The sequence below is a fragment of the Tupaia chinensis genome, unplaced genomic scaffold (genome assembly GCF_000334495.1).
Source record: "Tupaia chinensis unplaced genomic scaffold, TupChi_1.0 Scaffold000281_1, whole genome shotgun sequence".
Taxonomy (NCBI): domain Eukaryota; kingdom Metazoa; phylum Chordata; class Mammalia; order Scandentia; family Tupaiidae; genus Tupaia; species Tupaia belangeri.
In genome coordinates this window covers 2,282,782-2,295,289 of record NW_006159764.1, presented here as the reverse complement: position 1 = coordinate 2,295,289, position 12,508 = coordinate 2,282,782, and the positions used below count along the sequence as shown (strand labels likewise).

Genomic DNA, 12,508 nt, shown 5'->3' with positions numbered 1-12,508 from the left:
CTTCATCATATCATCTGTGATTTGAGGAACAAAGGAACATTCAGGAATCTATGAGAAGAGAAAACAGCGTCATGGTAGGTGCCAATCCCACCTGGTAGGGAGAGAAGTCTTTTTGAAGGCAACAATACCTAAACACAAAGTATGAGTAAAAAGATAGGGTATTGTAGAGAGTGGGGTAAGAGGCAAGAATATTCCAAACTGAGGAGCCAGCCCTTGGTAGATCTTAAAACAGGAATATAATTCAAGTAACTAAAATATGACTAGTGTGACACATTTTGAGTAATGCTCCAGTGTTGAATAATTTTGTGACTCGTTGGGACCGTAAAATGCAGACTTAACACGTGTGTGTGTGTGTGTGTGTGTGTGTGTGTGTGTGTCTGTGTGTGTTGAGAGTTGAGGGTAGATGGAATTAGCAATTAAACTAGAAAGGAAGGATGTCCTGAAAAGGAATGAATATTGCCATTCTTTACAATATAGGAAAGGAACATGAGGAAACATTTTTTGGCTATCTCTGGGATCAAGAATCAGTTTAGCCTCTAGGCTCTAAAGCACAAGTAGACTGGTTATGTTTCTAGAGAAAATGAGATGAGTAGGCCCTTGGCAAAATAATGTGGCCAGAAGTGAGGAAACAGATCAGGTTAATATGAAACCACGAGAAGTATCCGAAGCAGCGTTGTCTACTAGAACTTTCTGCAGTGATGAAAATGTTCTATGTCCTCCACAGTCCAATATGGTAGCCACTAGCCAGAAGTGACTACTGAGCACTGGACATGTGGCTGGTGCTTATGAGGAAATGAATTTGTTACTGTACTATGTTATTTTATTTAATGTATATAGCTACATATAGCTTATAGCCATGAAATCGAACAATACCCGTCCGTAAGCTAGACTACTGTGACAACTCGGCCTCAGGTGTGCTGAGAGAATTGGGGAGAGAAGGGGAGATGAAGAAGTAGAGAAAACAATGTCTCTGGTCAACCTCAGCAGAGAACTAGGACTTCATGGCGGGCATACCCATAAAATGGTGGTGAAACTGAACAAGGGCTGTAGGGACCAGCATATGGAGTAATGTTTACATCGCTGGACTCCAATATAGTTGATTACAGTTCAAGTCCTGGACTCAGTGGCTAAAATATCACAACAGGCATGTGTGTGCATGCCACAGAATCCTGAGAGGAGAATGGAGAAGGGATTGTGGTGTGGCCACCCACATACACACACTTTCTCTCTCACTTTCTGTCTCTCTGTCTTTTGAGCAAGCACATATGCCCTGTAGCAAAAATCTATTAATAAAATAAATAATAAGGAATGCAAAGATCCCAAGAGACTTCTGCCTGAGCATACATTGCTCAAGGAAGGTTAGAAATCACCAGAGGACACTTTAGTACAATGAGAAAATGGAAAAGGCATGAAGCAGTTAGAATTTGTCACAAAATTCACAACTACAGCAGCATTTGGGGAGACACATTTTTGCATTCGCATTGGCATACAACCTCGCTCCCTAGGGTGTTGGTGATCACATCGTTGCCATCATCACCCGTGAATTCTAACAAAGTAAGCAAAACCACCAAAGGCTTTCTCTGCCAATTCCAATTGTGCCTGCTGCAGAAGTGTGGGATTTGTCTTCATGCTAGCACCTTGAGGTTGAGGCAGGGGGACCTGCTTTGCTTCACTGATTTTTTTGCTGCCATCAAAAATACGTGTTTCAATGTCAATAAAAGAACCAGGGTAAGAAACACTCTGCACTGCTGCTGCCTTTGTTCCGTGGATGAACTGACTGAGGCTGTTACACGCACTTTGTACTAATAATAGAATGATAGATTAGGCTTTACCTGTTTACCTTCTTGCAAATCTCTATTGAGATGCCTTTAGAAAGGAGCATGTAACAAAAAGCAATGGATAATTCTTATCTTTTTTCATTGACCCTTTCTCTACTGTGATTTTATCATAGGTGGTGTTGATTATTTGGCAATTCTGCATCAACTCTAGGCTAGCAGAGCACAGAACCTGTATGCTGTCACTTAATATGCTTGCTTTCTTAAGGAAGTCTTTATCCCATAGGAGTCCTCTTCCTTAGCACAGTATCCCAAAGGAAGGCTGCCTTGTGACCTGAGGGAGTCATGTCACACCGTAAGCTAGAAAGCTGACAATCTACCTTTGAGCCCTGACTCTGCCTATGGGAGAATTCAATGAAATATTTGGACCCTCTGTCTCCTTATGTGTAAGTAGGAAATAAAAATGTCTGCCCTGACTACATTTCAGACTGATGGGAGGATCAAATAACATGACGACTTCAGAAGCACTTTATAAAACCCTGCCAGACTTGAAATGTATTAAGTTTTGTATTTATCATTTTTACCTCCACTGGTTTCCAGAAAGAGCTTTAGTTCAGTGAGCAATAAGAAGAACATAGGCAGAAAGACCATTAAAGCAAAGATTTTTTTAAAAAAAAAATGAGTCGTACAATAAAAATAGCAAATAATTGTTGCAGAAAGTCTAAATTAAGAATAATTGTATCAACTGAGCACTAAATTTAGCTTTGAAATTCCTGGCAAGAAACACAAAGCACAATTAGGCACATAGCTATCCTTACTTTACAAAAGAAAGCTGGTTCATCAGGAGAAATGGAAGTTTTCCTACCACTGACCTCTAAGAGGAGGCCCAGCAAGTGATGCAGTAGTTAAGGCACTGGATTCCCATGTGGCCAACTGAAGTCTGAGTCCTAGACCTGGTAGCTTGTAAAATCACAACAAATAAATAAATAAATGTTAACAACAAAACAAACAAAGCTCTAAGAGAATCATGGGTGAGATTGTTTACTGAGCACAAACCTGTCTGTATTTCCCAGCTTCCCTTGCAGTTAGGTATGGCCTCATCATGGAATTCTAGCCAATGGGATGTGAGCCTCGCCTACAAAAACTTTCCCCCTGTGTGCCTCTGCCCTCTTCCTCCCACACCTGTTTGATGCATGGCAAGTTTGGAAAATGGAAGACGGAAGGATTCAGGGGACCTGAACTCCAACTTGGAGTTGCTCAACATTAGAAACATGTGCTTTCTACATTACAAGAGCAAAAAATAAATCTCTTTTGTATTTGAATTCTGATGTACATTTAAACCAATGGCACACCCTTTTTAAAAAGAGATCTTTTCTCATTTGGAAGTGTATTGGATAACATAATATCCAATTTTATGTTTTAACTCTCAGTTTTATCTACAAACATTTTAAATGATCATCATGGATCATCTTATATTTCTTCAGAGACGAGCAAAATCTAAAGGTTCTGAAGAGAGAGAATGAAGCAAAAGTGGGCAATTTTATTTATATATCTGGGATTATGGTGACTGGGGTGGAAAGAAAAGAGTCAAGAGGTGAGAATGGGTCTGGAAGGGAAGGCACATCCAGAAAGGCTTGTTCATTTGGGCACCTCAATAGTGAAGGTGCAATGGGAAATGAGATTTAGAGAAGTCTGGTACTTCAGCAAGTGGGAGAAAGCTTGACGGTTTAGAAGAAGGACAAATGATGGACAGGTAGGAAAGGGCTAGGTCTACCTTCCCTGTTCTCTTAGACCCATACCTGCCTGGCCAGGTATCAGAATCTGCAGACTTGTCTTGTTGCAACAAAGTCTAGTTCGTATGCCTGGCTATCAACTCTGTTCACAGGCATCTTAGGCATTTTATAAAGATAACCAAGAAGGACATTATTCTACATTCTATAAATTATTTTATTATTCCTCAAGCACAATGTCAGGACTTGCACATTATCTCCTGAACTTCTCTGGTCTTCAGAGATTAAGTTAGCACAAATGTATTTCCTTTCATCCTCAAGACAGATTCGTTCCAAGAAGTCTCACAAGACAGTATCTGCACATTTATGAATTTTTATTTATTTATTTTATGTTTTTGCCATAGGGCACATGGGCTCACCAGAGAGAGACAGAGAGAGGGAAAGTGAGAAATCAACCTTCAATGGGGATGGCCACGCCACAATCCCTTCTCTTCCATTTCTCTTAGACCCATACCTGCCTGGCCAGGTATCAGAATCTGCAGACTTGTCTTGTTGCAACAAAGTCTAGTTCGTATGCCTGGCTATCAACTCTGTTCACAGGCATCTTAGGCATTTTATAAAGATAACCAAGAAGGACATTATTCTACATTCTATAAATTATTTTATTATTCCTCAAGCACAATGTCAGGACTTGCACATTATCTCCTGAACTTCTCTGGTCTTCAGAGATTAAGTTAGCACAAATGTATTTCCTTTCATCCTCAAGACAGATTCGTTCCAAGAAGTCTCACAAGACAGTATCTGCACATTTATGAATTTTTATTTATTTATTTTATGTTTTTGCCATAGGGCACATGGGCTCACCAGAGAGAGACAGAGAGAGGGAAAGTGAGAAATCAACCTTCAATGGGGATGGCCACGCCACAATCCCTTCTCTTCCATTCTCCTTGGGATTTGGGGCACACACGCACATGAATGTGGAATGATTTTCCAACTGCCAGGTCTGAAACTCAAAATGTGATTGGCCACGTGGGAATCCAGAGCCTTAACCAGCAAGCCACCTGCTAGCCCAGAAACATTTGTGCTATGTGTTACTCATTCTCTTTTGCCTTCCTACTTAACTCAGTTTTTATATATGGCTTAGGAGTTTTCATTTCTAGCTGTAAAGCTAGAAATGTAGCAGGACTTGGGCAAATGGCAGCACAGAATAGACAGGGTGGAGCCAGCCCCTGGCTCTAGGTCCACAACCGGGGTCAAAACAGATGTGTCAACAAATGCTGCAGACACAGTTGTTGATAGAGGCAGTTCAGGACCAGAGAATCCAGCCCCATACAGAAAACTAAACAGAGCAAAGCTGCTAGGACCAAAGGCAGAATCTCCTGACACACAGAAGCCAAGTGTAGAGAATGCTCGGAAAGATATACTCAAGACACCTACAGAGCCAGTCTCTCAGAAGAAACTCAATATATATCAAGTGCCAACAGGGTCTGCCCCAAATCCCATTTCCCTGAGACCATCGTTTTTATCTTCCACTGTTCTATAAAATCAGCAAACCAGTCACTCTTTCTCACACAATAACTGGCTTTTGAAGTTTCCAAGAAAATGTAAAATATGGTTGACATCAATATAGTATGAATATCCAGGGACCCTGTCATTTCTCTACATACTGCAAATGCTCCAGGAAAGTCTGAGTAAAAACCACTTTACGATTTTATGAATAATACAAGTTGCACTCCTTTCAAGCTAATATATGACTTTTTTGACACCATCGACTTGAAAAATAAAAAGAAATCTACGAGGTATTTCTCTAACCCTTCTAGTTGCATAATTTCTTTGTTCTAAAGAAGAGGATCAAGAGACCAATTAGAATCTTTATCCTAATAAACTGTGAAATACGAGACAGAAAAATGATGCATTTTTAACTTGCCTACGTGAATTTATGCCTTTGCAACTCTTATTACTACCACTTCCTACCACAATTAAAAGGAATGTAGAAGCATAGTAGCAAATGGCATTAGAAGTTTAATTTCTTTGAGGAAATGTATGAATTAGAATCAAGATAATGTTAAAGGTCATGTGGCGTAACTTCTGTTCAATAAATACATAACACTTAAAGTTAATTGAGCACTTGCTCTGTATAGCAAGCACTCTTTCAATACATCATCGGATCCGCCTAAAACCCTGTGATCCCGTGTTAGAAAAAAAAGATACTGAAACCCAGAGAGGTGAAGTGACTTGCACAGTCACTTTGCTAGGTGACAAAGCTGGGATTCAAATGCAGGTTCTTAAACACTGAGTGATTACAATTCATTGTACAACATATGTAAATATGATCCGCTTTATTCTTAAATGTTACTACTAAGGTTAATACGGCATATGGTATTTCCCATGGAACTGTATGGAAAACATTCACCGCACAATTGAAAGACCCAGCTTTCTGGTTTTTATTTAAGCATTGCCACTGATATTTAAGGAGATGAACCTTTTTTCTACTATCTGATGACTCACCAGCCCTAAAGAAGCAATCTGTATTAAAAAAACAATGAAACAAAAACAAAATAAGGGATAAAGGAATCTGATGGCAGGATCTTGGCATCTGCCAGAAAATGTGTTTAATAATTGGAACACAAGTCATTGCCTTTAGAATTCCGTGTTGTAGGAAAGCCACTGAGGAAGAATTTCCTTTCCCAGCCATCTACATCTATGGCCTGTGGGCTATTGTTCATGACAGATGGACTGGATGCCGCTGAGATCATAGAGCGTATCAGTCTTCTCCACGTGTCCATAGTGAGTTTGGAAATCGTGCTAGCTCGAGGGCCTCTGAATAGTGGCTGCACATTTGCCACTGGATGGTTTCATTCTGCGTCTGTTGTGTCTGATAAAAATGGATGAACTTCACATTTTCTTCAGAATACACCTACAAAGGTCAGCTATTTTTCTTTTCCTTTTTTTTTTTTCTTTTTAGGTTTTTATTATAATGTGCATGCGCTCACCAGAGAAAGAGAAAGTGGGAAATTTCCTCCCAGGGTGGATGGCCACCAAAATCTCTTCTCCTCCATTCTGCTATTGAGATTTTGGGCACACACTTGGAGTGATTTTCAAGTCACCAGATCCAGGATTTGAACCCAGCCGCTGGCTAGGAGGGATCCAGCTTCCTTAAACACCACACCACCAACTGGCCCTCAATTTCTTTTTTTAAAAAACTGTCAATAGATTGTCTTTTCCATGCAAGTTGTAAATTGCATTCCTTTTCCTCTTTGATCCAACAGTAACTACTTTTTCAACCGCTAGTTTCAAAATAGACGGTCCAGCCTTTGAACTGTTTAAAGTGAAAAGCATACGCAACAGAAAAACAACAGAAATGTTGAGGTTGAGATCATAGTTCCATTTAGGTTTTCTCAAGGATAATCTGGGGTTTGAAAAGAACACCTGCCACCAGCCCTCTGTAGCACTTTTACTCACACATCAGCTCTCTAATGTTGACTCTCCTAATAGACCTTATCATTCAAACTCTCGGGGTTCTCAGCACCAGAACAAAACTGCCACATGTCTGCTCATTCCGGAGTCAAAGCTGTCATAATCTGCTGTTACGTTTTTCTGAATGTCCTCAAGCTGTCAAAATGTTCACTGTGTCTATTAAAATATGCCAGATTCATTTGAGGCACTGGGTACCACCAATATCTTAAAGATAGATAAGGTTGGATGAAGATTCAAATGAGAATAGTAAAAAAAAAAAAATAGAGCATCTTTGGTACTAAATGTGATAGATTCTATTATAAAAAATTATTGATACTATCAGGATAGTAATGTGTCGATACAGATAAAATCAACCTTGTTTGTTACACAAAACATGGTATAACAGCATTTCAGTGGTTAGCACCTTTTTGTTTTTGCTGGCTAAAGATTAAAATGTGTGCCAATTCTAGACCAATATAGTTGTTAGAGTTAATCATGTTTTATTCATTTCTAGGTTGTATCCCAAAATATTGTATGTCTGTGTTCAAACAAATACCAATACTCCAAGCATCCTCGGAAGACGTTATAAAACCCTGAAATCATACTTTAACAAATATAATGAGCCAAAAAGGATGGAGGCTCATGTCTACCTAAGTTCCATAACACATCAGAGCACTTCTTCCTGTCCACACTGGGAACTAAAAATCACCTTCATGTCTGCTCTTCATAACACACAACTGCAGAATTCCAAATTCATTAAGATAGGGAGAAGGAAATTATTCATGTATAGTTACATTGCTGTGGTTTGTTTTCTATTGGGAAATGAGCATGAAAACTTCTCATCTTGTTTCTATTGGCATTGTTCCAGGATTTACAAAAAGAATGGGAGACTGGACGCTCATCCAGGATTTGAGGATCACAAAGCAACAAAGTTAGACTGGAAGAGAAACTGTGCTGCTCAGGGGCAGCAGGAGAAAATGTTTGCAAACTATGCTTCTTTGCATTGGTCAAGTTCTCCATCTCTATTAAACACAAGGATCATTATCACTGGTGCTTACCTTTGGGATCTGACTTTAGTCACAACCCTAATTTTTAGTTTCCCAAAAATACATTTTTTGAGAAATTTTTTTCTATAGGGTACGTGTGCTCTCCAGAGACATGGAGAGAAACAGAGAAAGAGAAAGGAGAAATCATCCCCCCCGCAGGGGTTGGGGAGAGATGGCCACACCACAGTCCTTTCTCCTTCATTCTCCTCTCAGGATTTTAGGCTCACATCCACAGGTACCTGGCACAAGTTTCAAGCGGCTAGGTCTGGGCCTTGAATCAAGTTGACCATGTAGGACTCCAGTGTCTTAACCACTACGCCACCTGCTGGTCCCAAAATACATCGACCTTAAGACAAATTTTATCAAAGAATAAATTGTCCTTCCTTGATGGTAAGATATTCAAGTACAGCAATTTCAAACTGATTAATATAATTTGGCTCAAAGAACTGAGGACATGTTATTAAATCCAGGTCCTAGTAAGTATGTTCAAGTCTGAGCTTACCCATTACATATATTTTTAAAATTTTAAAGAAAAATCTGTTTCATCCTAGTCTTCTTCATGAATGACTCAACCAATAGGGTCAATAAGCTTAACACTTACCTCAAAGGCCTGCTGTATTTTCACAAAATCGTCCACGCTGAGTTGGTTTTCTAGAAGCCCTGTGCTGAAATCTTCATCTGCAGTGACACCTGTTCTCTCCGGGCTCTTTGGCCCAGGCCGCCACCCTGTGTTTAACTCAAGTGCAGCGTTCTGGTAACTCATAATGGCTTCCCTTCTTTCCATCAGTCTTCAACTATTTCTCTTTCTGTTTAGACTTACTGTTTTCTTTCACAGGGTGCCTTTGAAAAGAAACCCAACCTAGCAACAGAATTCCAAAACGAAAGCACAACCCTTTCAAGGCACACCATTAGGAGACAAAAATCCAGGCCAGGTCAGGAAATGAAGCCCTCAGTCAACTCAAGTATTTGCTTCCACAGTTTATTCTCAGCATCCACCACCAAAAGACTCAAAAGCACCCCCCTCTTTCTACTCTGTTTACCTTGGCTTGATTAAAAATGTGTAATGTTTCCTGTATGTTTGTAGCAACCGACCCAGAAAGCAGTTGGTAAGCCTAATTTTAAAGGCATCGGCAAATCAGCTTCTCAAAATCTCTTTAGCTAACCTGGCTTCCATGAACATGGGCTGGTTTTTGACTCCATTTTCTGGTCTGGAAGTGGAGGAGGATGCACTGCTAAGGGTCTCTACAGAGCAGTGCTCCCCGAAGGCCACCTCCTCAGTGCTGTGAAGTTGTTTCCTCTGTTCCTGATGTTTTTGTGTGTTTCCTGGCAACCAGCACAAAGCCAGCTAAAACTTTTCCTTTCCCTCTCCTCCAACTGAAGCTTCAAATATATAAGGTATGTTGAGATGTTTTGTTTTTAAAAGACAGTTCAACCACTTTTTTTAAAAAAAAAATTATTAAGTTGTACCCTGTATTTAAAAAGAGCTATTAGAAATATATTTTCTATGAAGCATGTTATGTATTATAAAATAATACAATTTGCCAAAGTAAAGAATATGGCCATCATAAATTTTTTTGAATTACTTATTTAATTTTTTTATTACTGTTATTAGTTTTTACTTTTGCTATAGAGCATGCATGCTCACCAGAGAGAGAGAGTGAAAGAGAGAGAGAGAGGGAAAGTGAGGAAACAAGCTGCCAGGTCCAGAACTTGAACCATGGTTAGCCCTGTGGAATCCAACACCTTAACCACCACACCCCCATGTTGGCCCTGGCAATTATAGAATTTTGTATCTTTTCACAGAAAATGCCTTATTTAATAAGAATTCATCCCCTACATTCTTTGTCTTAATCTCCACATACATAAAATAGGGATGGTTCAAATAAATCTTAAAACTCATCGACAAGGTAGGGGGAAAACTCAACATAGCACAGGATAACAATAGCACTACTTACAGTGTCAGCCCTGTTCAGTTACTGAAAAGGAAGAGGAAAAAGAGAAAAGTTCACGTTTTTGAGTCTTTATCATGTGCCAGACACTGCCCTGAGCACTTTACATTTCTTACCTTGTTTAAGCTTGCTAGCAACTCTTCAAGGTGCGTATGGTCATTATCGCCATTTGATGGAGGAGAAAGCAAAGGAAATGCCAGAGTTCATGAAGTCAGTAAAACATGGGAAATTGCAGAAGGGCTCCCAAGCGTCAGCACCTGCGCTGAACAAGGATGCCTGCCTTAGGCCTTCTTTTCATCTCGGTAAACAGGAAAGTTGGCACTGGATAGTCTCGAGGGTCTCTCCCAGCTCTAACGACCATACAGCTGCTTTCTACCAGGCACGCGGAGAGTCAGAGGTCATTCCCTTCATCACAGAGAGGAAGCATCCTGGGGGACTTCCTGTACCAATTTCAGGGGAAAAAATCCTTTTTAATTGTATTTATATTTGTATTAATTCACCCTTCTGTTTGTCCATCGTTCATTCAAAATGCCATTTTTTAAGAGCCTACTGTATGGGGACCAGCAGATGGCGAAATGGTTACGTCACCGGACTCCCACATGGCCCACTGCACTTTGAGTTGCAGGCCGAGTGGCTTGAATCTCACACTGGACACATGTGCGTGTGTCCCCAAAATCTGGAAAGGAGGATGGAGGAAAAGGGATTGTGGTGTGGTCATCCTTGCTGGGAGGTGATTTCTCTCTTTCTGTCTCTCTGTCTCTGTCTCTCTGGTGAGTACAAGCACCCTATAGCAAAAATCTCTTTAAAAAAAAAAAAAAAAAGCCTACCCTACTGTATGTCAAATCCTGAGTCAGAACCAGTGCCAACTTGGAGAGGTGCCCTAGGAGAGGCTCCAGTCAAGTAGCAGGAATTCACCTTTCAAGCCAGTTCCAACCTCTTGGTATTTACAGTGCTGTGTGGAGAAGGACTCTGATGTCACAGTGGGCTCAGAGGGGACGAATGGTGCTGTGTACCATGGGCACAGATACACAATGGGGTGATGCATATTTTTACCACGAATTTGCTTTTGCTCAGCCCCTCCTGTAAGCTAGAAGACGTTTTAAGCTCTCATATTATAAATTCCCCTACGTTCTCTCACGGGGGAACAAAACCCTAGTTAGTAAGTTAATAATAGTTTAGATCAGCTGGATCAGCCTCATTAATGTTTATAAAATGTTTTTGTGTTATTCCAGAGAGTTACAGATGCTAATGAGGAAAGGAAAAGGAAATAGAAAAAAAACACTCTGTGAAGCTAAACCAGGAGAGGTAGGTGTCCCACTGGCTGACGATGCAAAATTCTCTAATTATTCTGAGAGTCAAGCTGCCTGGCCTACTTAGCTTCCATAAAGAAGCAGCTCTAAACGTTTTCATTAGTCAAAACAGGGAAGTATAATGAGCAGCTAGCAAATTACAGTAGACGTTAATCAATTGACACCTCTTTTTTTTTTTCTGTAAAATGATGGCATTAGAAATAATTCTCACTCATAAAATCTTAAATGGCTCTAACCTTCCCTGTAACTGTGTGTGGTTAATGCCCAGGTTAAATTTCTGCAGCACTGTAAAAGTCACAACTAGCTTCTTGACTGATGAAATTTACCTTCTTGCTTGCCATGAATCAATTATGATTTTGTGAAAATCTGCAGCATGCCCAATCCACTGCCGTGCTGTGTAGCGATGAGCAGTCTGTGGTCTCGAAGTGTTGACAGTTTAGTCCGGAGAGGCTAAGATACAAATTGACACTGGCTCTCTCCTCCTGGAGGGACAGCCAACACTTGCTACGGATTGGAGTCATAGGGCGGAGCATGCTGATAAGTCTGTTGGCCTCTGCTTCCTTTGGAACCTTGGGACTGAGGAATTCTCCCCAGGGAGCAGGCATCCCATCTGCACCCTTATCAATACTCACCAGTCCTCACACAGATCCCTGCTCTCTTCCCTCGTGATATGTTCCCACCCACACGGGTATAGACCTCCCCTCAGCTCTCAGTCCTCTTCGCTTTGTTTGCCTTCCAATCACAGGGACATCCCTCTTTACTCACATTCTTAAGCTTTGCCTAGAATTCCCCCTTCACCTCCTCACTTGAGCTGAAGCCTGTTTTTTCTTGCCAACCTCATTTCCCACCATGTCATCTATCTCAAGTCCAGGCTGATCCTTTGTCCTCAGTTCTCATCTTTCTGCACCAGGAGAAGGATGTTTTCCTTCTACTTTCTTGCCTTTGGAACCCATGCCTTTCCAGTGTGGACCCAGTGACCAAATACCCCAGCACTGTGTTCAAGGGCAACCTCCTCCCAGAGCCTAGGGGTAGCACCAGCCTTGTATTTGAGATCTCTAGGCCCTCAATAAATGGTAGCTTCTTTCCTTCCGTGTGCCTGACCTTCCCACGTAGAATTAATTACTCCTCTCTGCAGCCACAGCATTTCCTTTACACGTTTTTCCCCTGCCTTGTAATATAATTAGTTGTCTGTGTATCTCTCTCTCCCACTAGATTAACTCCCTAAGCTACCTCGCGAATGCC

At 40.8% G+C, this 12,508-nt stretch overlaps 1 protein-coding gene across 1 annotated transcript in view; it reads right to left on the bottom strand.

Moving 5' to 3' along the window:
- The window catches only part of WDR49 (WD repeat domain 49), a 160,057-nt gene extending 151,247 nt beyond the window's left edge, over positions 1–8,810 (bottom strand). The window contains exon 1 of the mRNA XM_014588502.2: positions 8,609–8,810. Within this exon, the coding sequence (XP_014443988.1) occupies positions 8,609–8,791 (183 nt within the window). The 5' untranslated portion in view covers positions 8,792–8,810. The remainder of the gene's footprint in view (positions 1–8,608) is intronic.
- Positions 8,811–12,508: the final 3,698 nt, after the last annotated feature.